Here is a 25,375-nt window from a genome sequence, read left to right as displayed (position 1 = left end):
GCCGACAAAACCGCCCGCGTCAAAACTAAGTGAACCGGTTCATCACCCTAGTATGAAATAGGGGATTCTGTTCAGCAACCTGCTGCGCCCTCTCCCATCCATCTGTCACTGTCGCCCCATCCCGCGCCGAGTACTTATCAATCATGACCTTTCTCAGCTTGGGCGCCTCGGTAATCTTGGACGAAAACGCGTACGCATTCCCTTCCAACTCATACAAGAACGGCGCAAACGACGAGTCCCCAGCCCTGCGGTCCGTGAGCAGGTGATCGTACCCACGGCGCCTCTTCATCTCACTCTCTGCGCGCGACGCAGTCCGCGACAGCTCCGCCTCCCGCTCCAACTTCTGCCGCCGCCACCGCGCAAACCGGCGCGCCGTTTTGCGCCGATACAGCTCGTCCGGTCGCCCGGCGTACCGCTTCCGCACCTCCTCGAACGTGTCCCCCACAGCGACGCCCTTTCCTCCCATGCTCAGCAACCCCGGCATCCCGCAGTCAAAACCCTCCCTCGCACGCGCCAAAAACTGGACATACCCCCTTCGGTCAGCGCGAATCCCCCTCCCACACACCCTCCTGAGCTCCTCACTCCCCGCTTCCAAACCCCCGACGCGCCTCTCCACGACCTCCCTTGCGTCCTGTCTCCGCTCTTCTGCGCGCCTCTCCAACCAGCGCGCATGCTTCCCCTGGCGTACATCCAGCGGCACGCCGCCCGGGAGCACGTAGTCCCTCTGCCCCACGAACGCACGAATTTCGTGCATGCGCTCCGCCTGCAGCCGTGCCCATCTCGCGCGCCGCCGCTCCCCCGCCAAGGCGACGACGAGTTCGCCGTGCCCGAGCGGCAGCACGATTTTCGTGACGGTCCGCGGCGTTGCGATGGCCGCGCGCGGTGCGTCGCGGAACTCCCCCGCGGCCTTTGCAAGGTAGGCCGTGAGCGCGGGGAACAAGGGCCGCTTGTATGCGTGCTCGGCGGGCATCGCAGCGGGCGTGAGCGCCTTGCGTGAGGGCGGCGCGCGCCCTGCGCGCCTGGCGAAGAGGCGCGCCGCGGCTTGGCGGTAGGCGGCGAGCGACGCTGCGAAGGAGGCCTTCATGGTGGGACTAGGCGGCCACTTTTGACGAGGATGGCGTGGGATGGGAGAGGAGTGTAGGTGGGTTGAGGTGGGCGAGGGGTCGGGTTAAGTAACGGCGAGGCGGGGAGCATGATATAAGGCGGTGGCGGAGCGAAAAGCCGGTGGTGGCGTTCTGGAAGATTTTCGGCCGCTAATTCGCCAATATGCGCTCAACTGTTTTTTGCTGTACACGTGGCGAAGTTAGGTGGCGACTGGCGGTTACTTAGCCGATGGCACTTCAACGGACCTTGGCGAGCAGAAGGAGAACACAAGGGAGAATTCTCCATCACGAGGGAGAGTGGGTGCAGCAAGTGAGCACACGCACATTGTTTTAGTTTAGAGCGAATGAGAAAAGGAATCACAACATCTTTCACAGCAACAAAGCTGAATGCATGCTTTCTGGCACAGCGTTTGTAGCACTGCAGGTATTTCGTGTGCCGTTGAAGACGCTTTCAAAGCTTCGCCCACCACAGACGACCATTCTCATCACAGCAAAGCTCGGCACAATTAACAGGCACTATTCTTTCCACCGCGGCCATCCCGCAAATCAAAGCCACTCCGCGCGTACAAACATCTCGCACCAGCATGCGCCTCCGTTCCACTGTCGGCGAAATATGCCCCGCATGACGCCATCGCACCGGTCATAGTGAGAAGCCAACGCTCTCCCTGCGGTTTCTCGCATCTGATAAACCACCTGTCGCGCGTGCGAACGCCACTCGGGGAAGACGAGGACCTGTCTACCGATTGTGCAAGGGTTTTTTGGGGGCACAAGAAAGTCTATTTCAGTACAGCGGGGCACGCAGATGCCATGCGGGTTTGCGAGGCTACGACGCGTCGAAGGCCGAAACTTTGACGTTTGTCGCAAGCTGATGTGTGACCGAATTCATGCACCGCACTAGACATCTGTAAGAGCGCAAAAGCGTGGGTTGAGACCAAGGCAAGCGTTCTGTGCCTATCGAGGTGGTGTGGTCTCGCATCCAGATCCACTCTCTTTTTCTACAAACACTGAGTTCAGAAGGAGAACTCTGGCCGACACTTGGCTTGCCCTTTTCAGAAAGCTGATTTGCGGCAAGTGATGTGGTGACGGACCTCTGAGACTTATGCTGTTAAATAACTCTTCTGTAACGTGTCCGCAGTCGGCCTGGTAAACACTCGCTGAAACACAGGCACGTGTCCGCCGTGAGTTGATGTATGTCCCGTTAATCGCAAGCTCAATGGCGAACAGAAGTGCCTCTTGTTTCAGCATCCTATCAGTGTTAATTGTGTTTGCCCTTGCAGTCCGTACGGAGGAGATGCAGTTTTGAACGTGCATTAAAGTGTTTGTTTCTTGGTGAGTACTAGTTTGTCCACCGCACTTCTTCAGTTTCTTTTAGCAGGAAACGGAGAGTCTCCTTGTCACTTTCAGGTTTGGTTGTCCAACGAATTTATAGAGATTATTGGGTCTGCCTAAATGGGAACCAAGAGTCAAAAACCGAGTTCATTTTACCACAAATCTGCCAAGGTCATACTTCCTCTGTTCCAGACTTGGTTCAAGAGACATCACAGGTGGTTCAGCACGAGCATGCTGGATAAAAAAAGGCGGGAGTTGGCCTTCTCAACAGCTCACTCTAGACGCAATGGGCACATGTTTTTTTTGGTCAATACTTGAGCAGGTCCAAATCACGAAAGTCTTCACATTTCCAACTTTTTATATCCGTAAATGGCTGAGAGTACGGACGAATTGCCCTTCTCCCCATCAGCCCGTTGACGTATTTAATTTTCGCACGAGGTATTCTAAAGCACTCGTAATCTCGCAGACTTCAACAAGAGGAGCGTCACAATTTCAACAAGAAAGTATTTCATTGAATACAAATTTCATCTGCTTCTTCTCCGCTGAGTGAAGTAACATTTTTTCCGCATTGGGCGGACGACAACCAGCAGCGCATGATAAGATGTCACTTGATATCACACAAAAGCAAAAAAAGATCCTCTATCAACGAAACGCCAATCTCCATCCCAATTGTATGGCTCTGCTCACCGAGGCCCACCACATAACCACATGTTTATGATATGTGCCCTAACACACAGACCCTCTCCAATACTATTAATATCACTTGTGCTGGGATCGACCCCCATCTTGCGTGTTGATGGATGTTTCATAGGTGGTTCAATCTCGACGTTGTACAAAGCAAGCGAAGACGTGGACACAGAAAAGCGATTTTTCCCGTTCAATTTTCCATCCCATTGTTTTAGCCGCAACGTCAATTGCTAATTATTACCCACAGTCTCTTCTCCGTTTCTCTGAATAGGGCTTCACAATGCACAGTCTTTTGAATTGTGGGATGGTTTTTCACGAGGGAGAGGGTTGTAGGGACGGCTTGATAGACTCGAAAGAACACTATAAAAGAATAAGTGGTACGGGACTTTGACCAGCATTGTCTTTCGCATAGACACCAACTCGTGATCAACAACTTTCGTCGAACTCAAAAAGCATTATTTCAACATGATGCCCAAAGCAATTCTTGTACTCGTCATTCTGGTTTCCATTGCATACGCAGAAACCATTCAAAGATCATGCTCAGACTGCGCGAAAAAGAATATGGCTATTGTGAATGGGTATAGACGCTCGAAAGGTCGACATTCAGTCGCTTGGAACGGGAAACTTGCCAGACAAGCTCAAGCACATGCTCACAAGATGTTCAGAAGAAAATCACTCCATCACTCAAAGTATAAGGGGTGGGAGAACGTGGCCTATGCGTAAGTTTCAATATTCCCATAGTAATTTACATACATTGTCCTTGCGCCTTTGCATCACTAATGCCTTCTTTCGAAAAATGAATGTTCTACAGATACGGCATGTATGATTGGGGGACTGTTTCAGATGGTTTTTTCAGGCAGTGGAGGCTCAGTTCACCCCATAACAAAAACATGCTTATGTCGACGCATCGCTGTGTGGGCATCGCAATTTACGGGGACGGATATAGGTTTTATGGCTCTCAATTGTTCTCAAATGAGTGCAAATGATTGTAGAGGGTGTTTGCTTTTCTCGAGATTTGATTTTTGAGAGGAGATCGGGTCAACGGCCACTGTTAGATCCTATTAGTAGTTAGTGTGAAGCCTTTTGCTCTTTGTACTAAGCGCACAAGATACACGCTTTGTTTTCGAGCCCCAGAGTGCATGAAAAGTCACCGTGTATCCATTTTGGCGAATTCGAATAAGCTCGCATGAATTGGAAGTCCCGACATCGAGTAAGGTAGCATTGAAGTTGAATTACCGTAAAGAGAGGTTAGAATGGATGTTGGCAACTGTTATGCTTCAATAGGTGGGGGTCTCTTGTCAATCCTGTCCCACTGATCATCACTGATATTATGAGCTCGCGAATAGGTTCACCTCACTGAAAGGTATGGACGTTTTCTCCCCTGATCACATGAGAAAACACTGTTCGATTGGCGTATGATAGACAACGTAAGGTGGGCAGTTTTTCCTTGGATACGACCTGTCTGAAGAACAGTACCCAGCACTTGAAATGAGGATTACGTATGCAATGTGATTACCCAACGGTAGCTTTTAAGTGCTCCAAACTAAGAATGAGCTATCGATTGCCACTTGAATCGCTATCAAATTTAACAGCCCCGCACTTGACCAGTGCAGCTTGACTGTGTCCACAGAACGAAACCAAGTTATTGTATGTGTGCTATTAAGGTCGCAAAGCATGGACGCAAAAGTTTCTAATAGATCGCTAAGAATGAATGACATCAACGGTATATCAATAGACATGCTAGCCGTTCATAACCTTGTTGAAAATGCATTCGCGAAAGTTTATGATGTGACATAGACGAGCGCAGGTGAAAGCGTCTGCAGCCTATCACATCTTCTACCTTCACGCTCCCAAAATAGTTTTCAATATATCAGTGTGCTGCGGCACGTCTTGCTTCCTCTTGTATATTGCTGTATATGATATATATATATCTAAGGCCCGATAGGATTGCTCTGAGGTGAATGACATATGTCCCTTGTGACAGTTTTAGAATGTAAAGCATACTCTAATATGTAGTGGGCATTAAAGAAATTGTTCGTTGCATTTTAATTTATGGACTTAAATTGCACGTCCTTTACCACTTACGTAACCACTGGGCCTCTCCATCTTTTTAACAATGGGAGAAAACTGTAAAAATTGGAAAAGTCTAAAGCATCCGCATCTATGGAATGTCTTTCAGTTTAGCTGTCCCTGGATTCGATTCATTTCTCCCACTACATAGAAATTCGACAGCAATGAAGTGCTTGCCCAATATCCTTTGTCCCATAGTACTACAAGTTCTTGCATATTTTGGGGATGGTGGAAGTTCTGTCGAAACAAGAGGGACAGAAAGCCCATTTACGTTAGTTATGAAGATGCATAGCTACATTTGCATGTCAAGAGGGTGGGCGACTGTTTGCCTGATTTCTTTGCCTCTCGATTATTGTGCAAACCAGTCTCGTTGTCTTTCGCAGTGTCTCTTGAGTTGAATAGCGTTTGCTGATATTGCACATTACTTTTGTGGTGGGACAAATTTCTACCTGCTCAAAAAAAAAAGAATGGCCCTCTCATCTTCTCCGGACAAAACCCACCGCCACCCACGCACATTTCATCTAGAGCGTAGCGGCACAGTGCTTGCCAAGAGTTCAAATTTCACAAGGGCTTCAGCAATTTTACACGCCACAGACGTCGTTGTAGGTGTCGATGGAGCACATGACAAAGGAGGAGCAACTCATATAGCCACTGCCGGAGTTGAATTCGTGTCTGCATTGTCGAAACTGGACACCATCTTCCACAGAAGCACTTCTCGCCCTGGCACGACGCCTCTGCCACCTCCACCACCGCCTCCAAAGCTATCAGAAGTTCGTTTTTCAACAGAAACACAAACATGTTCTTCTCAAGTAGTCTCTTCACCTCTGCAACTATCGGAAGCCAAAACTACTGTAATTGGACAAAAAGGTTCAAATTCAAGCCGTGCAGAAGACAATCGTGAAGTCGGAATCCGCAGGCAAATGACTAATTCCCTCCCTCAGCCATTTCATAAACCTCCTCCGTTAGAAGGAATGTTTACTAGTGCACCTACGCGGCATTTAAAGTTGATCAAAACAAAACTGACAGACCTACCAAAGGGTATCAGCCGTCATGAGCCGCAAATACGAGGTGGTATTGCTATATATAAAGTAACTGATCCCGCAGATAGGGAAATGTATGGTGCAATGGTGGAAATAAATGCGATTGACTATATCGAAGAGCTCAGGACTACTATTAGAGGTCTTGAGAGAAGTGCAAGCATTCTGCGTGGGAAACTGGAAAATTTGGAAGGAGAAAGAACACCGCAACTAAGAGAAAGCACGCGAACCACATTGCGAATGGGTACACTTCTGGGAAGGCGAACAAAAATGCCAGAACCGGAATCAAGGGATAAGATTATCAAATCAATAACTCCAGCAAAAATTAACTCTGGCAACTCGAGAATAACTCAACGAAGTTTTGTGAGGCCACACTCAGATTCAACACATTCTCGGGCGCAGTCAAAAGAGAATCTTTCTGTTGAAACTAAAAGAGAAAGGACGATTGGGCGAGGAGGTCGAAAAAGATCATCAGATACAAGTGGATCCTCAACCGGCAAAAGCTCAAAGGTACCATCCACAAGTCGCACACCACGAAAATATGAGCTGCAAGCCGGACTGAGAAAACCCACGCAAATCAGCTCTTCTTCTCTGCCGACAGACACTCGTAGGTATCATCGGCATCAAGATGGCTTTCATAAAGAAGGAAAGGGAAGACGACAATCCATTCGTTCTAAAACTGTGTCTGAGAACAATTCGCTCCTCGCACATAGGGTACAAAGGAAGTCATCGTCTGAAGACAACAATGATCATCCACCAAGACATCTATCAGAACCATTACCGTCTCGACCAAGTGTTAGACCAACTTCAAAATGGACGAAAGAGCATATCTGTATAGATCAAGGGAAGGGCGCTCAACGCAGCGACCGGACTTCCTCTCCTATGATACTTGTTTCACGAAAAACAGACAAACAGAAGCGGCTTTCCCGGACGCAGAGCTTTGTCGGAACTACAGGAAACAACAGCAAGAAGGCAGTGGCTTATTCGAGCCAGGCTGACAAGGTATCTCGGACCCTTTCGTTGCATCGCGAGTCAAATGCAACGCCCCCAGAAAACAACAAAGCCAAGCCAATTTCGAAAACGAGAGCAGTTCTGAGACGTTTTGGAATGATGTAGCCGTGGAGTATGCTATTCAATAAATGTGACGCTCGCACAGAGAATAGTTTGTTTACACCCGGGGTGCTGACGCTGGAGACAGAACCGCCTTCATACACTGTATCACTTATTATAGCTCCCGGGTCCTTCAGCGCACTTATACCCGAAAGCCGCATGCCACTTCTTGCTTATCACGTACCTTCTGCGGAAAGAAATCTCTAGTTTAAGGGAAAACACACAAGCAAACGCCCAGGCTGATTACGGAAACGCAATACTCAGGATGCAAGCCCGGGTTTCAAAATCGTGGTCTACCGGTATCGCTTTAGTGGTATCATATGTACGTCTCCACTGCAACTATCTAAAGCCAAACACTGAACAGTCTTTTGACAGTTCTCGAAATGTAAATTGAGACCAACTTGTCGCAAACCTTGCTTCAAACCAATTCCTTGAAAGGGAAGCAGTAAGTGTGAGACCCCGATATGAATAGGCGTGAATGCCAGTCGGCTTACGGCATGGTGTAACGGCCTTGCAGCATCATGTTTCTACAGCGGGTCTATTGTTCTGCTGAACGTGACGGCAGCTGCTTAGGTATGTACAAGTGTGCCGACTGAATCAGTTTGCATATATAATCATCTTTTGGTTCCATTTGCTTCCCAGAACCGGGACGCTCTGTAAGAGTATAAGAGGGGATGGTGATTCAGGATGGGCGAGACTTCGCTGTGTCGGATAATCTCACCGCAAATCCGACTATTTCGCCATGCATGACGGCATTTCTTTGAAAGGAGAAAAATTGAGTGCTAGACATCGATTTAAGACTAAATCGGCGTTCGCGTGGGATTGAGCATTCGTCTCAAGCACGAATCTTCTTGTTTCATTAGATCATCGTATGACCCGATTTCGATGACCACGCCGTCAGCGAGCACAGCGACGCGGTCTGCGCGGCGCAGAGAGCTAGTGCGATGAGCAATTGTGATCACAGCCATGTTCAATTCTGATGCAGACGTGTACACGGCTTGCGCTACAGCACGCTCTGACTCGGCATCAAGGGCGGCACTATGCTCATCGAGCACGAGGACCCGGGGATCTCGAACCAATGCACGACAAAGGGCAGTCCGGGCGCGTTGCCCACCAGAGAGAGATGCCCCGCGTTCACCAACCATCGTTTCGTACTTGTTCGGCAGAGAGAGTATCATGTCATGACTTGCAGCTGCTCTTGCAGCTCTTTGTATTCTTTGCATCGATACTTCTCCAGGCATGGCATACTGGATGTTCTCTGTTATAGTTCCGTTGAACAAAACTGGCTCTTGAGCTACCACGGCGATTTGTTCCCGAAGCCAGGCCGTATCTAGATTTGCAATCGGTTCATTGCCAAGCGATATCGTGCCTGACGTAGGTTCGTACAGCCTTGACAATAATGAGCTCATTGTAGACTTTCCCGACCCTGATGCGCCGGCGATAGCTATAATCTCTCCCGGGCGAACCGTCAAGTTCACTCCATTCAAAATTGCGGTGTCCGGTTGGGTGGGGTACTTGAAATGAACGTCTTCGAAGCTTACCGTCGCGTCATAACCAGGCTGGAGTCGTCGTAGGGATGCTTTCGGTTTCACGGGTACTCCCACTTGTGAATGAGCTACATTCGGGGGTTGTTCGCAAATTGTTGATGAGGCCCCATCCGGCTCACGATCAATGACTTCAAAAATGCGATGCCCGGCACCAAGAGCTCTTGTCAGCTGCCCATAAGCGGTCCCCATGCCAGACACCGCCACGCCTAGGTTGACAGCATACATCGAGAACGACGTCAGCGCCCCCATTGTCATTGGGTTCAAAGGATCAATAACCATGCGTCCACCAAACCAGAGCACTCCGCACAGAGACATTTGCGCAGACAGTTGGACGGATCCCGCGTACAATCCATCTGCAAATGCCACCTTCTTTGCAAGGTGATACGTCTCGTCTACACGGTTTGCATACCGTTTTGTCTCGATATCCTCCGCCCCAAATGTGCGTACCGTGCGAATGGCGCTTGTGCGTTCCGCGGCCACTTGCGTCGCCTCAGCCAGCGCGTCGACCAGTTTTCGCGACAACTTTCGTGCAGCCCGTCCAAACATTACGGCAAATCCCAGAATGGGTGGAATGGACCCAAGCGTGACAAGCGAGAGCGTCGGTGACAAGTAAAGAATAAAGCCAAGTGATGCTGTAGACGTGACTCCGGCGCGGATTATTTTCGCCAAGTTGTCCGTAAGCGTACGCGCGACAAGCGGCACATCAGACGAGAGGCGGTTGACGAGTTCACCGCTCTGGCGCTTGTCAAAGAAGGCGGTTTCCTGCTTCATGATAGCGTGAAAAAGGGAAACACGCAAGTCGCGCGAGATACGCGAACCGGCCAGCGACATGGCGGATACGCGGGCGGCGGAGGCAACGGCGGAGATGGCGAAGACGCCACCCATGAGGGCAACGAGGGCGTCCAGCTCGGGGGCTGAGGAGGAGACGGTGTCGACGACTTTTCCTAGGGCGAATGGGAAGAGCATGATCGAGGATGCAGAAATCAATTGCGCGCTCAGGGCGAAACCGATTAGGTGACGCTCTTCTTTTGCTAACTGCAGCAGGCGGGATAATTCAAGCTTCGGCTCTTCTTGCGTGGATGTCCCTCGCGCAGCGTCTGGTGATGCTGCGGTTTGTTTTCCATTTTCATTGTACAGTGGCGCAGAGGCAGACTGGGACTGAAATGTTTGGGAGGCAGCAAGGCCTAGGCGCTGGAGACGTGTGAAGAAGGTCGATGTGGGAGGCACGTCAGATTGGGAGGCGAAATTCGCGCGGTGAAGCGGTTGCGACGGGAAGAGACGAGCGGAACGTTGCAGAGACTTGGGCCCGTGCACTCGCGAGAAGTACGAGGCGTATCGGGCCGAGACGGCGAGACGGTGCATGCGAATGGAATGTTCCTCGAAAGGAAGAAAAGAGCTGGACTGATGGACGATGGTTTAGGACATTGCAAGGGCAGCAGTTTGTCGATCAGAGAGGTAGAGGGTTTGCATGGGGGCGCTGAAACCCTTGAAAAAACTGCATCCCACAGAAGAGCACAAGTGAATGACTGGACAAAATTTCATCCACAATTACCGATCGTTAACGCCCCCCTTCGCAAATAAATTGCTGTGCCGACGTGGGCAAGGCAAAGTCCGTCAGCGACTATTCACCGCGGGCCCGGGCTAAGCCTTCAACGGAGGAGCTCATCTCTCCGTCGTGCCAGACTTGGTCCTCGCGAACATACGCTTCCGTCTTCTCTCCTCTGCGCGTCTCTGGCTCGGCGTCATCTCCGCCTCGTGCGTTTCCTGCGCGAACGGATCGTCCGGCGCGTTGTCTGATTCCGTCGCCGTGCGCACGCCCCACTCATCCCCATCCGCACCCGCTGCTTTCTTAAAGTCAAATGGCCTTTCCCACGTCTCATCCGCATAAGAGTCCTCCGGCTGCTTCTCGTTCCTCGTCATCCCACTACCAGACTCGGAGTTGCTAAAATCGTACGGGCGCCCCCCAATCCTTCCCACATCCTCCTGCTCCCGGCCCCTTCTCATATCCCTCCTAATCACCCTACCTCGGTCCACACCCCCTCTCGGCGCCTCTGCGTCCTCTTCTCCTGCACCCCAGCCACGAGCTCTCTGCACACGTTGCGGTCTAAAGTCAACCTCCCTCCTGGGGTCCCTTCTCGGGTCCCTCGCTAGCGGCGGTTGACCGGCCCCTATCGGCCTCGTCGGCAGCCTCGGCCTGAGCCTCAGCTGTGGATGCAGGTGATCCGACGCCGGATCCATACCCTCCTCCGCATCCTTCGCGGCCATGACGGACGTCAAGTCCTCTGAAAAGCCCTTTTCCCGACACACCTGTCTGAAGTACGGCCCATCGGGCCCCTCCAGCTCCGCGAGCACGACGCGGGCCTCATTCCCCAGCGCGGACGACGTGGCCGTCGTGGCGATGGTGGCGAACATCTCGTGCGACACGCGGCGCGCGCGCGCGGCGACAAAGTAGGTCGTCGACGTGAAGGCGGCCACGCCGTACCCGATGCGCGCGCCGCGCCATTTGATACGCGAGATCAGCTGCCGGTACAGCGCCCATTGCCCGAAAACTAGGAAGAGGGTGTGCTCTAGGACGCGCTTGCGCTCCGTCACGCCGTAGTCGAAGATCTTGCGCTCCTCGTCGCTCATCCCGACCTCGCCGCGCACGTAGACGCGAGAGCGCGCCACGCGATCCATAAGCTGGCTCAGGGCCGGCGGGACAACGGCCTCGGGCGGGTCGTATTTCTTCTCGCTGTTCATGTTTGAGTGATGATGACCTGGATGGGATCTCACCAGTCGCAGTCGGGAAGGGGAGGTGGGGGGGGTGGGAGAGGAATGTTGGCCTTCAGTATCTCCCATTAGTAGGGCATCGATTCAACAGGGCAGCGAACGATTCGATGTTTCGATTCGATTGCCCAGGCTCAAGATAAAAATCCCACAGATTTCCTTGCCCTCAAGCACGTAACAAGCCGGCGCATGTACGCCGACATCATGACCAAACCGCTGAAGCCAATGCCATTCAACGAACACCGTGCCAACCTCCGCGTCCAACCACCACCGTCATAGGCCCGCAAACCGCGCGTCAGGGGGACTGTGATGACCCACAAAATGAAGATCGTCGACGCGTGGAGCAAGTGAGTAGGGTTGTTTCTCAGGGAATGGCATTCTTTCTGTGATGACCCACAAGCCAGCCACAGACTAGACCACACCATTTGAGGTAGGTAGCAGAGCCAGGACCGAATAAAAGCGCGCCGTCGGCCGCCCCGCCGCCGCGGGACGACCGGGGGCACGAGACTTACTTCGTCACAGGTCACTGCTGTTCGTACATAACTTTCGAGGAAATCCTGCATCCACCAGTCGGGGAATAAATGGGCGTCACCGCTCATCCTCGACACCGCGATGGCGAGCGACTCGGACACGAATGACGTGGCTTATTATCGACACAACAAACAACGAGCCCACTCGTCAGACAAGAGGTGACTCATCCTTATTGCTCCAGCTTCGCAAGTAAGTGCTTTTACAAGGTGTTTTCTGTTAACGACAGACAACTGGATCAAACAAACTGATATTGTCGAGCACATACGCTCTCGCAACGCCTACTGCTCAGACAGGCGTCACCGCACAACCTCAACGTCGCATAACGCAATCTCGCACTTGTTACCGTTGTCTGTGAAAGCCTTACCCAGGATCATCAAACGTGATCACTAGACCTCTTTAAGCGTACTTGGACGCAAGAGCTTCAAAGTCTGCAATATCTTCCGACGACCCCATGTACACCGGCACGCGCTGGTGAATATCCTCCGGTACAATGTCGAGAATTTCCGTCTTGCCAGTGGTCGCCTTTCCTCCTGCTTGCTCCATCAAGAACGCCATGGGCGCTGCCTCATACAACAGGCGCAACTTGCCGTTGGGCGACTTCTTATCCGCTGGGTAAATAAACACGCCTCCGTAAAATAATGTGCGATGTACGTCAGCAACCATAGAGCCAATGTAACGCAACGAGTAGCTTGACTTGCCCTCCTCCGGGTATTTGAGCGACTGGATGTACTCTGTCGTCGCCTTATCCCAGTTTTTTGCGTTTCCCTCATTCACCGAGTAGATCTTGCCGCGCGACGGGATCTTGATGTCGGGATGAGTCAGCACGAACTCGCCGAGTGACGGGTCCAGCGTGAAGCCGTACACGCCGGTGCCGACGGAGATGACCAAATTGGTGGCGGACCCGTACATGGCGTACCCGGCGGCGACCATCTGGCGGCCCGGCTGCGAAATGGCGGCGGCGGCCGACTTGGCGTCGGTGATGGAATCCGGGTCATCGATCTTGAAGATGGAAAAAATGGTGCCGATAGACACATTGGCGTCAATGTTGGACGAGCCATCGAGCGGATCGAAGGCGATGGCGTACTTGCCTGTCGTGCCGTCGATGGAGCTCTTCGTACACACGATGGCGAGCTCGTCCTCCTCCGAGACCATGACGCCGCAGCGTTCGGAGCTCTCGATGTTGACTTTGAAGGTGTCGTTGGCGATGATGTCAAGCTTCTTCTGGTCCTCGCCTTGGACGTTGCCCGAGCCGGCTAGGCCGTAGAGCTTTGCGATACCGGCGCGGCGGACGCAGGTTTCCGTGACTTTGCAGGCCAGCTGGACCGCGGCGAGAAGGAGGGTGAGATCGCCCGAGGCGTCGTGGTGCTTGCGCTGTCCGTGCAGCACAAAGCGCGTGAGCGTCACTGAGTCGAGGCCCTCTAGGCCCGTGGGCGGCTTGAGGCCGCCGTCTTCCTGTTCCTTCATGAGGGCTTGCATTGTGGTTGTGGGGATGTGTGGGAGAGGAGGGGATTGAAGTTCAATGTCGGGGAGCGGGAAGACGGAGGGTGGGAGGGGCGCGGTGATGTTTCGATGATGTTTTTGTTGGTGAGGGATAGGGCGGATGAACTGAGGTTTTGGGGTTGCTGCCTTCCTTGATGGATCGAATTGAGGGCTGAGATGTGAGTGGAGGAGGGGAAAGGAGGGGAAAGGAATGAATGAGTATGAGCAACACGGCTCTGGAATGAGCGGAGACGTGAGCCACTAATTGCTGGCGCTCGCGTGTCATACCGAGTCGCCGATCGCCAAGTCAATCCAGTAGTCGTGCTAAAAACGCATTCTTTGCAGAACTGCTTCGTCATGCATAGAAACCCCACCGACGTGGAAATCTAGCCGAGGCACGACAACAACCCGTGGCACCTCCGCGACCTCCGCTGCGAGTTCTCGTGTGCTAGGCAGCGCTGTGCTTCCCACGGTTGGAACGACCATGCCCTCCCCGCAAGCCCTCCCCGCAAAAAAAGAACGCCTTTCTCTACCCGAACGCCTTACGTCATCCTCTGATTAGCCCCGACTTCAAGCGTTATAAACAATAAACCCGCTCCCTACCCCTCCGTGTACTCCGCCCGCAACCAAACTCGCTCAGGCTATGCACATTATGTGCAATAGCTAACCTATCCTTAAACATTTACGTGAAAACAAAAGCAAACCAGGAACAAAAGTGGCACGCCAGCAACAGCTAGTCACCGCTCACACTGGTCAGCAATTCTTAACGACAAAAACACAACACAAAACCAAGCAAATAAGCTCGCCCATATACACCACCGACACCACCTGCACTACCAAGCTACTCAGCCATATTCAAAACGTCATCGACAGGCACGCTGGCCTCCCGTCATGCAACCTCCGGAGGCAGCGTAAACTCTATTCATTCGTGACGGCAAACCATAGGTCAATCGACTCTTCCGTAATTTCCTTCTTCGCAAGCACGACGAGGCCCGGGGCGCTCCCCCCTTGCCCCGACCACCATTGCAACACCTTGCCCTCTTCCATCGCGTGCAGTTGTTTAATGGAAACCTGCACAAATCCAATAAGCTTAGGATCAATCGCTGAGCGCTTTTGATAAAACTCGAGGCGCATGGGTTTGCTCTCCTCCCCTCTGAACAAATCGGCAAACGAGGTGGTAGCGGTCTTAAACTCGCGGTTGGGACTGCCGTGGCTCTCCGACCTGTACACCGGGGTCCACCGGGCCTTCTTCAGTGAGCGGTTGAGCAAAAAGAAGGTCTTCGCCTTCGGCTTGACCGACTTATCAAACTTGACATTAATATTAACGACGCGGTCGGCGCCCTGTGTGCGTTTTGTGTCGCCCGAGAGAATGACCCAGGTCTCTTTCTTCTGATTGATGGAATCCATCTTCATGACCTTGCACTGTCCCGGGGCGCAAACGACATCCCAGATGGAGCACATGGCATGGCCGAGCGGGATGCTCTTCTTCATGCTGCCCTTGCCATAAACCTTGACCAGCAGCTCCTTGTCCATGTCCTGGTCCGGCAGGGCGGTGAAGGCGAACTTGGTGACAAACCTGGGGAAGTGGTAGTTAGTCAAGGCCTCTGTCTTGCCGAGCTGTCGCCACGGGTCGCGCGGGGTGTCGCGCATGTGAAGCACGACGAACGGGTCTGTGTTGGAGAACATGTCGATCTTGGGGAGGAACTGGCACTCGACCGAGACCTCCATGGGCTCCGAGTACAGGGCGTCGATGTAGTCGCGGGTGTTGTCCGAGGTGGCGGCGGCGCCGCCCAGGAACTCGACGACCAGCTGGACGGGCTTCGGGGTCTCCTCCTCCAGCACGGTGCCGATGGGCGGCGGGCGGTGCCTCGGGAAGTCCTCCAGGCGGGTGATGGTGCGCGTGACCGTGAGGTTGGACGCGGCGGACATGTCCGACGCGACCGACATGTTGTCGTCGTCGTCGAGCGACGGCGCCGACGAGAACGTCTGCTGCGATATCGAGGTGTGCATGATGTCCGACATGGCGGCGGGCGGGCGGGGCGCGCGGGGGAGGCGGCGGCGGACGGCGGGGAAGCGGAGAGACGGAGGGGTGCCACGCGCAGACGGGGCGACGGGGGGGGGGGGCGACGGGGGCGAGGGGCTCGGCTTGGGCTGCGGCGCGGTCGGGGTCGGAGGGGCGCGGATCGGAGGGGCGACGGTCGGAGGGGCGGGGGTCGGAGGGGCGGGCGGTAAGTAGGGAGGGGGCAGCGAGCGACACGGTAAGTTGTGCCTGAAGCGGAAGCAGGGGGCGGTGTGGCGGGGGGGGGGGATGGGTGGAGGTGTGGGTTGGCTGCTGACGTCAACCGGGTTGTTGAACAAGGGGACTCGATGCGCAAGCGCGGTGATTGGGCGCTTGCATGCCAAACGCGGTGCCCGTTCGGGAAGGCGAGGCAGGCGTCGCGTGAGCCACTCTTTCGGCTTGCGGGAGCCAAGACGGCTCAGTGTAAGCGCGACTTGATGATGTAAGCAACGCCAAGTCAGGGAATTTTTCTCGGTGACGTGGCAAGGTGCACACGTGGACCCGTGTACATACTCTCGAGGACTGCCGGGCCCGCATACGATTTTAGTAACTCCGAGTCTCGTGCTGTATTACCAGGCAGGAGGACTCGCCATGGGGTACCGTTCAAGGCCGGTACAGTGTACCGTGCTGGTACTGTAAAGTCGAGTTGTCAACGGGTGACCCCTGTACAGTACACTGTGTACTGTACAATTCATCATCGCCGTTCTCATGAGTTCTCATGATACCCCCCCCCGATCTACATCCTTCTAATCACCTCGTTCAAACGAACAGTCAGCCTCACGGCCCGCCCCCTCTCCTCTCCCTCTCCCTCTCCCTCTTCCTCTTTATGGCCGTCGAGCCACCGCCGCCGTGCTACGGCGGCCCGTCCTCCCCCGCGCTGCGCCTCGAGATCCACGCCACCTGGAACAAAGCCCGCGCGAGCACGTTGCATCTCCCGCACCACAGCGCGCTCACCCCGATGTTCATGCCGGTGGGGACGCAAGCCGCCATCAAGGGGCTGCACCCGGACCAGCTGCTGCACCCGACCGTCGACGCCCAGCTCGTCCTGGCGAACACGTACCACCTCGCCCTGCGCCCCGGCGGCGACGTCGTGCGCGACATGGGCGGCGTGCACCGCTTCATGAACTGGCCGCGCGCCATCCTGACCGACTCGGGCGGCTTCCAGATGGTCTCGCTGCTCAAGTTCTCCACCGTCACCGAGCAGGGCGTCCACTTCCAGAGCCCGGTCGACGGCACGGAGATGCTGCTCACCCCGGAGAAGAGCATCCACATCCAGAACCACATCGGCGCCGACGTCATCATGGCCCTGGACGACGTCGTGCCGAGCACCACCGTCGGCCCGCGCGTGGAGGACGCCTGCCACCGCACCCTGCGATGGATCCGACGCTGCATCAACGCCCACGCCCGCCCTACGGACCAGAACCTCTTCGGCATCGTCCAGGGCGGCCTGGACCACCGCCTCCGCGAGCTCTGCTGCAAGGGCCTCGTCGAGACCGACTTGCCGGGCTACGCTATCGGCGGCCTGTCCGGCGGCGAGGAAAAGGACGTCTTCTGGAAGGTCGTCGACCAATGCACCGACATCCTTCCCCCGCGCAAGCCGCGCTACTGCATGGGCGTCGGCTACCCGGAGGACCTCGTCGTCTGCGTCGCCTTAGGCGCCGATATGTTCGACTGCGTCTACCCGGCCCGTACAGCTCGCTTCGGCACCGCCCTCGTCCCGTCCGGACTGCTCAAGATTCGTCACGCGAGCATGGCCACGGATTGCCGCCCGGTCCAGGTCGGCTGTCAGTGCCACACTTGTCGCAACTATTCGAGGAGTTATTTGCACTTTCTCGCCCCTGTGGACGCCTCGGTTGGCGCCCAACTGTTGACGTTGCATAACATTGCTTACTTGACAACCCTTATGAAGCGCGCCCGCCAAGCAATAATAGACGGCACGTTTGAGCAGTTTGTGCAGAACTTTATGCTCGATTTGTATCCTGATAAGGCATATCCCAAGTGGTCGCGAGATGCTCTCACAAAGGCTGGTGTCACTTTGCTATAGCTGCCGCCCTCATATGCTAACTGCGAAGCACGTGTCCGCGTGCCAACTATTAATCGCTTCCACGGAATTGATTCCATATGTTATTTCGTTGTATGGATCAGGCTTCATTTCTGCGAAGTTATACTGCAGCGCGTACTGAAACTTTTTCGGCCCACATGTTTCTTTCCCGCGTCGAAGAGTGGAGCACTGGACTTTCTTGTGTGGGAGCCAGTAATGAAGCCCAACTGAGCGGCATGCGGTGTAAACGCTTGCATGGGTGGAAAGGGCACTATTCTTGCGCACAAGAACGACTTATACGCTGTTTTTCCTGGGAAAAAGAGTGGGCTGGCGGGTCTGCGTCCACCCATGAAGCAAATTCTTACACTGATGCCGTGCAGCATGCCGCTGATCTATTGGGAAGTTTCCATCATGTGAAGAAGATTACCACAAGCTGTGGTGCAGGCTTGACAAGATGAGTCGCTTTGGTCATTACCTTGATTCTTTTCAGAGATCGCAATCTATACTCACAGGTTTGCAAGTGGAAGCCAGGGACCGCTCTCTATCCACACAAAATGGGTGACGTATTGAATTTTTGAAATAGAAGAAATAGTCACTAATCTACGTGCGCTAACAGCCCTTACCGCTTTCCGGTCGGAAATATTCCGAACACAAACCGCGCTTGCGGGACGATGGGACAAGACCAGGTCTTTAGGACGGAAAAGTCGCTGTTCTACCCATGTCTCCTCGCATCGCTGTCTGTAGCACGGGAGCTCCAGCGGCCTTTATATTAACACCTCGAGTCCCAGTTCCAGTTCTTAGGGAATCATGGGTAGATAGTTCTGTCGCGGTTGGTGTTTATAATGTGATATTCTGGATGAGGAAAGTCATGAACAGTTGGTGTTTTCCTAGCTTCCCACAAAAATAGAGACTAAGCCAGGTAGAAGACGCCCTGATTATACAATGGGAAGCGAGGGCGCTGCGGCATAGACCGCTGTGGCATCCCACTCACTTTTGGCGCATGGGGTGCAGCAAGTTGCCAGCGCACCCGAGTTGTTTTCAAAAATTATGGAGCGTTCGATCAATGGGATTATGGAAAATAAAAGGCTAGCGATCTGGCGCATATGTGCACCTTGACGAATGTTTCAAACCAGAAAGCAAACGAGTAATGATTGCCACGAAGACCCATTACTCCTTTGCTTCCTCATAGCAGTGTTGCCTTTCTGCGAGAAACAAGCACTGGGGGGCGAGAATTGGAATGCTGTTGTTTATAGCGGGAATCCCTGCTGAATGCACAGATGCTTTTGCTGCGCAGTCGGGACAGTATTGCGGGGTGGGCGGTGTATCTGTCTTTGTCACTATGCAGGTGCGACGACGTGGAAAATGTAGGCCAGCACGTGTCTACTGGGATTGAACAAATGTGTAGACGGAATAGTCTGCAAGCCACTGTATGCCGGTTAGATGTCGCATGATGGAGAGATGCTTTCGCAGACAAATATGAAAGGTACTATTAATGTACACGCGTTCAGGAGATGCGTTGATGAAGGGGGCTAGGCCGGGGGGTCTACCCGACGTGGCAGTGGGTTGTTGATAGGATAGATTCTATGACGCGGGTGCAGATGCTCGGGGCAAACAGCGAGACTGCAGCGAGACTGGGACATTGTGTTGTGTAGAGAATATTGGTCAGCATCAGGTTTGCTAACGGGCCAGGGTGAATATGCAAGGTCATGCACGAAAGCCGAATAGCAAAGTATTGAAGATTTGGATTGAAGGTTAAAAGTTAAAAGGGAATGTGCAGGAAGTGCATACAGGTATTGATTTGGCTGGCGTTAGACAGGGATGCAATACCGGGATGCAATACGGGCGGGGGATGGTGTGCTTAGTGTTGAATGAATTTAGTGGAGTAGGGGAGTGGATGGGCGGAGAGCAAGAGGTGTAGCAGAGACAATGGATGCACACGGCGCATGTTGTACTGCACCTAAAATATCTCGAACTTTGATTGGGCCCAGTGACATTGCGATGGCCCGGAGAAGTGTGATTTTGTTGAAGAAATTTAAGGGTGGATGTGCCGCGCTTGCCATGCCCCGAGCACAGGCCGCAGCGAGTGGGCCAAAGGTAACCCATCACAGTCGCCTCTGCATGTCTGTCCACACCTCAGATCTCGAGAATCTGGGAATTGTGCTACGCCTCCACCAATTGATACCATCCCTGCCGCCAGCGTACAATACAATCATGCAACATGTTTTTCCCCTACCAGGGCTACCAACCCCCGACACTCTCCTTTCGCACCATACCCCAAACTGCACGCTTCATTTACCGATTTTCTCTCAACTAACCTGCTCTTTCCGTACTCTTTCCAAGAGTAGCAATGACAACCAAGTAAAGAAGTCATCCATTCATTTCTTGCGTCGTCTTCCACTCGTCTTCATATACAAATCCTCTCCGACTGCCCAACAACGCATTCCCGGCCATTCCACAATCCCCCTGCGCTTTATCCTCCAGCATCCAAACTCCCTTATTCTCTGGTGACATTCCAACCCCAGCCCTTTCCCGTCGGCCGTCCCGACATGTCCCGAAAAACAAGCACCCTGCTTTTGGTCAACTCAAGTCGTTCAAATTATAACATATTGAATTTCTATTTTCTTCGATACGCTGCTGCCATTCCTTGCGGGCCACTCCTATTTCCTTACAAGAAAACTCCTTTCGACACATGCTGGAGCCCTCGGAATGGCGTTATAACTACTCAGTGATATGCCCTGTCTATAAGCTGTAAGTTGTGTTCATTTGGGCCCTCTACGCACTCGTATTGGCTCACTGTCAAACTCGGGTGACTGCCATCTCCTCCCCCGCCTGCACCCCTTGCCCATCTACTGTATCATAGCTGGGCAGCTCCGCCTATCGCAATTCTTATCCTGCATTGCCCGCATCACCCCACCACTGCTTTTTTTCTCACTCGTTTCCACCGATGTCTGGCACACGCCCTATAGTTTAAGGCCCACCACTCTAATGTCATGGGCCTCTCGACAGGTCCCGTCCAAACCCTCCAATAGTTTACACATTCGCCCCATCCCGGAGAGGTCTATCACAACCTCATAGTTTGATGTACAACGTCATAACTAACCGGCATTTCATGTTTCACCTTGTGCTTCATGTAGATAGTGCGACCCAAAGTGGAGGGAGGTTTTCGGAACTACACGCTCTCCGCTTTCTCTCTGTCGTCCCTCTCTCCTCCCTCTGTTGCGACCGTGATTCTTGGACTCTGGTCTGGGTATCCACTCCGCTTCAACGCTGCGAGTGTCAGGAGGAGTACTTTGCATGTCCCGTCAGTTCATAGACCTGTATCACCCGACGGGATATGGGTCGTTCATCCGACAATGATAGCTTTGCAAGAGGACCGTGGACGAAAGATGAGGACGCCATGCTCATCAGCCTCGTCAATGCCCACGGACCTCGCAACTGGACGAGCTTAGCGACTCGCATGACAAGTCGCTCAGGGAAGCAATGTCGAGAAAGATGGTTGAATCATCTCAATCCGGATATCAAGAAGGGGGCGTGGAGCGTTGCCGAAGACGAGACGCTGGTTGACTTGCACAGAACGCATGGCAATCGATGGTCGGAGATTGCGAGGCACTTGCCAGGTCGAACTGACAATGCTATCAAGAATCACTGGAACTCAACAATCAAAAGGAAGATTCGTCCAGATGGGAGAGGTCTTATGCACGTGCCGACAAACCGGAAAACTACACTTTCCGAGCGTACATCCGCGACATCACATTCGGATGTCACAAAAGCAGCAGAACACACGTCGAATTCAGTGAAAGACACCCACTCCCCGACATCAAACCCCTGGAAGGATGTGATGTATGATACCCATAACGTGTCCTCGTCAAAAGCATCGAGACATGGGAAGGACTACTTATCTCGAAATATTACCTTGAGAGGCACGTCAAAAAGATATGTGGGGGCTATTGCGGACCACGAGACAAAGAGAGGCAGTTTTGCGAGTTTATCGTCGGCCGTCACGGGAGGCATGTTCATTCAAGATTCGAAAGACAAGCACGATGCCATGGACGAGCTTAGTCGCAACCGTTTGCTTTCGAAAAGGACTCACAAGCAATCTCACCCGCAATCAGAATTGTACGTAGAGCGAACAGACATTGAACTCCAGGAACTGTCTTCAGTTTTTTCCTCTGGGGGGCGTGCCGTGTCCCCTCGGAACATTGATGCGCTGCCCGAAAACGGGAGCTTCGGCGCCGATGAAAAGCCACATTCGACGACTGCAGATGGAGATGACTTGGTTCAGTACGATCAAGAAACTGATTACGATATTGAATCGGAGTCCCCGACAACAGTATTATTCGGCTGTCCTGATCAGCTCAAGAGTACCACAGAGAGCCCGAGTTTCTCTCGGAGACGTCGATTAAACGATGCCGACAGCCCCACACATCGTTCTCTTCACAAGCGTCACAAAAGCGAGCCTTCCGTGTCTCCTAATTGCGGCCCTCTACCTCCCTTTCTGTTTGGGCTTGGGAGCAATGATTTTGGGATTGACGAGCCGCCACTTCCTGAATTTGGAGTCATACTTCCCGGATATGAAGATGTCGGCATCCTACCTATACCCGGCCATAACGAGGACCTCAGCGTCGTAAATCACGCTTCATCCGACGCGGCAGCATCCGACGCGGCAGCATTCGGCAACTCCACAAGTGCATCGGAAGATATTGACCATCAGCTCCCGTGCGATGACCTCGATGCAATGGTCAATGTATATAGTACAGACAACCTGAACTACCCATCACTCATGCCGTCCATTAATCCAGTGGCTCCTCCCGACTACGGTTTCTAACGCGGACCTAGGTGGAGTGTGCTCTCAAGGGCTTCTTGTCACGGTGCAGCGATCCATACCCTCTTCGCTTGTACATCGTTTCAATTGCGTGCCTGAATTGGAAGGGGAAAAGTGTGGGCACATGGGAAGGTTTTTTTTTTTAGCACAGCTCATTCTCGACGGACAGAAAGAACAGTTTGTAGAAGAATAGAAGACGGGGGAAGTTTACGGGTTACTGCATGACTCCGACGGGCGCAAGTGACTTTCGCAGAGATCCGCTTTTCGATGGAACTCTCAGACCAACGCATGAGTGTTTGCACTGGACGACTGTAAATGAACCGCACTTTTCTCTTTTTTTTTTCTCTTAAATACGGTTGGCATCCACCATTCTTAAGCAACGCCAACGCTATTCTATATGTACCATCCGACTACGTACCATCCGACTCACCTCTCCCAACCGTTGACCTGCAATAAACACCTGATATCATGAGGGTTGCATCAGTTCCTCGCTAGCCCGTTTTCCAGTTGAGACAAGGCGACTGGCAAGGTCTTGCGCCTTGGCCGGTCCGCAGTCGCTCGCCATTCGCTGAAGCAGCGAAGTTTGCAACTCGTCGTCGCCGCCCGCCGCTCTCACCATGGCCTCATAGAGCTCTACCCAGCTGTAGGAATGCAGTCGATAGTCGTCGTCTGGAATGCGGGACCGTAGGTTCATGAAAAGCGATCGCGCTCTCTCAACATCAGCTGCGCTGCCGCTATCGGCGCAAGCTTGGATAAGCTTTTTGTACGTCTGCAGGTTGGGGGGACAGCCATGGCGTTCCATATCTGGCAGGACCTCAAATGCAGCTGCCACGTCACCGTCTTTGGCGTATGCAGCTATCAATGACTCTAAAGCTGCTCGCTGGGGACATATCTTCAAGGCCTCCATCGCCCTGAGTATATTTCGCAGTTCCGTTCCACTGCGCTCGACATCACCCACACGTCGCATCATCCCGTTGAGCACGGACGGGAGCACGTAACCAGCGCGTTTCATTTCCTTTTCCAACTTCAACGCGAGGTTGACACAACCTCCCACAATCGCTGCTACGATCGCAGAGGTGTACAACTCCTCATCAGGCTCTCCACATGACCGTTTGGCCTCCTCGAACATCTCCATCGCGGATGTGATCCTACCTTGATGCCCGTAAGCTGCGATGATCGAAGTAAACGTGAGCTGATTAGGATGGTATCCCGCGCTCTTCATGTCCCGCAAAACGGCGCCCGTCTTGTCCAGGTCCCCAGAAGCAGCATACGCCGAGATGACAGTAGAGAAGGTCACGACGTTGGGGCGAAGTTGATACCGCGTCATGTTCCGCAATGCCATGTCCATGCCGTCGATGTCGCCAGCCCGTACGCAGCCATTGATGAGGGCGTTGTACACAGGAACAGTCGGCCTGTGCACGGAAGGGCACTCCCCCGGCAGCTGCTCTATGACTCGAAAAGCGCGCGCGACCTGTCCGGCGCGACCGCAGGCGTCAACAAGCGAGCACAGCGTGACGGTGTCCGGTCTCACCTGCTCTTCGCGCATGCGTGCCAAGACGGCGAAGGCCTTGTCCGCGTCCTTCGCCTTGGCGCAGGCATGGATGAGGGAGTTGTACGTGACGACGTTGGGTTCCAGCCCGTTCTCCTGCATCTCGTCGACGAGTTCGAAAGCGCGCTGCAGAGCGACGGCGCCCCCCGCCTTGGCGCAGGCGTCGACCGCAACGGAGTAGGTGATGACGGTCGGACAGACGCCCGCCGAGCGCATGGAGTTGAGCATGCGCAAGGCGGCGTCCAGCTGCCCCCACCTGCCACAGCCTCGGATCAAGGTGTTGTACGTATGCGAGTTTGGGCGGACCCTCTCCTCCTGGATCATGGTCCTGACCAGCACGAAGGCGCGCTCCAGTCTTCCGGCATTGCAGCAGGCCTCGATGAGGTTGTTGTTAGTAACAACGTTCAAGCGAATACCGTCATCACGCATCAAGCGCGCGACCCTGAACGCGCTCGTGACATCGCCAACCCTCGCACACGCGACAACGACCCAGTTATACGTCTTCGCGTTCGGTGTGATCGCCGCTTCCTCGCGCATCCTCCTCAGCATCTCGAAGGCTTGCACCGGGTCTGAGGCGCGGGCGCAGCACGCCAGGAGTGCGTTAAACGTGTCCAAGTTCGGGCGCATGCCCTCCCTCTCGATAGTGTCATACAAGCGCATCGCATCGCGTAGCCTCCCTCCATGCGAGCAACCGTGTATGAGGGCGTTGTACATGCGGATATTATGCGGCACAAAGCCGTCCCGCCTCATGGCGTCGAGAATGCGCAGACTACGGTCCACCGGAGAGGCCTTCGCGGCGCCATTCACCAAGCTAACATAGATCTGCTCTGACCGCGGCACAGCCTCCTTCCTCATCCTAGCGACCAGGCTCTCCGCCGTCTCCAACTCGCCGCACCTAACGCACGCGTCGACGACCCGCTCATACACGACAGTCTTCCCGTCGTTGCGCAGGCGGTCAAACGCGTGGACGGCGAGGGCGTCCACGGCCTTTGTCCAATTGCCGACCTTTCCACACGCGTCGACATACATGACGAAAGCGTCTCGGGCGGGCGGGACAGAATAGCGCGGAAACAGGACGTGCAGGACGTATGCCGCGCGCTTGACCTGGCCGGCGTTGGTGACGGCTGCGAGCAGTTCGAGGAGAGCGGGTGGGCCGACGTCGTCGGGGCGGGCGTGCTTGACGGCGGCGAAGGCGCGGGCGAGGTCTCCGGCGGCGGCGTGGGCGCGCACGGCGGCGGCGAGGCG

The 25,375-nt window shown here is 53.9% G+C and overlaps 8 protein-coding genes; 3 read left to right on the top strand and 5 right to left on the bottom strand.

The window, feature by feature from the left end:
* Positions 1 to 25: 25 nt before the first annotated feature.
* On the bottom strand, positions 26 to 970 carry CHC_T00007945001 (hypothetical protein). Its single transcript, XM_005712260.1, has one exon. It carries the CDS (start codon positions 968 to 970, stop codon positions 26 to 28), a length of 945 nt encoding a protein of 314 aa, XP_005712317.1.
* A 6,620-nt stretch (positions 971 to 7,590) lies between these two features.
* CHC_T00007944001 (hypothetical protein) lies at positions 7,591 to 10,245 on the bottom strand. XM_005712259.1 is given in 2 exon segments: positions 7,591 to 8,136; positions 8,137 to 10,245. 1 exon segment carries the CDS (start codon positions 10,243 to 10,245, stop codon positions 8,137 to 8,139), a length of 2,109 nt encoding a protein of 702 aa, XP_005712316.1. The 3' UTR covers positions 7,591 to 8,136.
* A 2,117-nt stretch (positions 10,246 to 12,362) lies between these two features.
* On the bottom strand, positions 12,363 to 13,656 carry CHC_T00008537001 (fructose-1,6-bisphosphatase). XM_005712258.1 is given in 2 exon segments: positions 12,363 to 12,576; positions 12,577 to 13,656. The coding sequence occupies 1 exon segment, from the start codon at positions 13,654 to 13,656 to the stop codon at positions 12,577 to 12,579; it is 1,080 nt and encodes a 359-aa protein (XP_005712315.1). The 3' UTR covers positions 12,363 to 12,576.
* A 665-nt stretch (positions 13,657 to 14,321) lies between these two features.
* On the bottom strand, positions 14,322 to 15,681 carry CHC_T00007943001 (hypothetical protein). XM_005712257.1 is given in 2 exon segments: positions 14,322 to 14,577; positions 14,578 to 15,681. 1 exon segment carries the CDS (start codon positions 15,679 to 15,681, stop codon positions 14,578 to 14,580), a length of 1,104 nt encoding a protein of 367 aa, XP_005712314.1. The 3' UTR covers positions 14,322 to 14,577.
* A 755-nt stretch (positions 15,682 to 16,436) lies between these two features.
* CHC_T00008745001 (Queuine tRNA-ribosyltransferase) lies at positions 16,437 to 18,856 on the top strand. XM_005712256.1 is given in 3 exon segments: positions 16,437 to 16,544; positions 16,545 to 17,762; positions 17,763 to 18,856. The coding sequence occupies 1 exon segment, from the start codon at positions 16,545 to 16,547 to the stop codon at positions 17,760 to 17,762; it is 1,218 nt and encodes a 405-aa protein (XP_005712313.1). The 5' UTR covers positions 16,437 to 16,544; the 3' UTR covers positions 17,763 to 18,856.
* A 1,982-nt stretch (positions 18,857 to 20,838) lies between these two features.
* CHC_T00007942001 (hypothetical protein) lies at positions 20,839 to 21,072 on the top strand. Its single transcript, XM_005712255.1, has one exon. It carries the CDS (start codon positions 20,839 to 20,841, stop codon positions 21,070 to 21,072), a length of 234 nt encoding a protein of 77 aa, XP_005712312.1.
* Positions 21,073 to 21,093: 21 nt separating this feature from the next.
* CHC_T00007941001 (hypothetical protein) lies at positions 21,094 to 22,916 on the top strand. XM_005712254.1 is given in 2 exon segments: positions 21,094 to 22,584; positions 22,585 to 22,916. The coding sequence occupies 1 exon segment, from the start codon at positions 21,094 to 21,096 to the stop codon at positions 22,582 to 22,584; it is 1,491 nt and encodes a 496-aa protein (XP_005712311.1). The 3' UTR covers positions 22,585 to 22,916.
* Positions 22,917 to 23,047: 131 nt separating this feature from the next.
* On the bottom strand, positions 23,048 to 25,159 carry CHC_T00007940001 (hypothetical protein). The gene has a single exon (XM_005712253.1). It carries the CDS (start codon positions 25,157 to 25,159, stop codon positions 23,048 to 23,050), a length of 2,112 nt encoding a protein of 703 aa, XP_005712310.1.
* Positions 25,160 to 25,375: the final 216 nt, after the last annotated feature.

Source organism: Chondrus crispus, genomic scaffold (genome assembly GCF_000350225.1).
Source record: "Chondrus crispus Stackhouse genomic scaffold, scaffold_9, whole genome shotgun sequence".
Taxonomy (NCBI): Eukaryota; Rhodophyta; class Florideophyceae; order Gigartinales; family Gigartinaceae; genus Chondrus; species Chondrus crispus.
Note: the sequence above shows the minus strand (reverse complement) of the source record. Positions and strands in the feature narration are given on the sequence as shown.

Excerpts from the sequence above, each read along its gene's own strand:
- CHC_T00007944001 (XM_005712259.1), bottom strand. The coding sequence starts at position 10,245 with ATGCACCGTCTCGCCGTCTCGGCCCGATACGCCTCGTACTTCTCGCGA.
- CHC_T00008537001 (XM_005712258.1), bottom strand. The coding sequence starts at position 13,656 with ATGCAAGCCCTCATGAAGGAACAGGAAGACGGCGGCCTCAAGCCGCCC.
- CHC_T00008745001 (XM_005712256.1), top strand. The coding sequence starts at position 16,545 with ATGGCCGTCGAGCCACCGCCGCCGTGCTACGGCGGCCCGTCCTCCCCC.
- CHC_T00007945001 (XM_005712260.1), bottom strand. The coding sequence starts at position 970 with ATGCCCGCCGAGCACGCATACAAGCGGCCCTTGTTCCCCGCGCTCACG.
- CHC_T00007943001 (XM_005712257.1), bottom strand. The coding sequence starts at position 15,681 with ATGTCGGACATCATGCACACCTCGATATCGCAGCAGACGTTCTCGTCG.
- CHC_T00007940001 (XM_005712253.1), bottom strand. The coding sequence starts at position 25,159 with ATGTATGTCGACGCGTGTGGAAAGGTCGGCAATTGGACAAAGGCCGTG.
- CHC_T00007942001 (XM_005712255.1), top strand. The coding sequence starts at position 20,839 with ATGTACAACGTCATAACTAACCGGCATTTCATGTTTCACCTTGTGCTT.
- CHC_T00007941001 (XM_005712254.1), top strand. The coding sequence starts at position 21,094 with ATGGGTCGTTCATCCGACAATGATAGCTTTGCAAGAGGACCGTGGACG.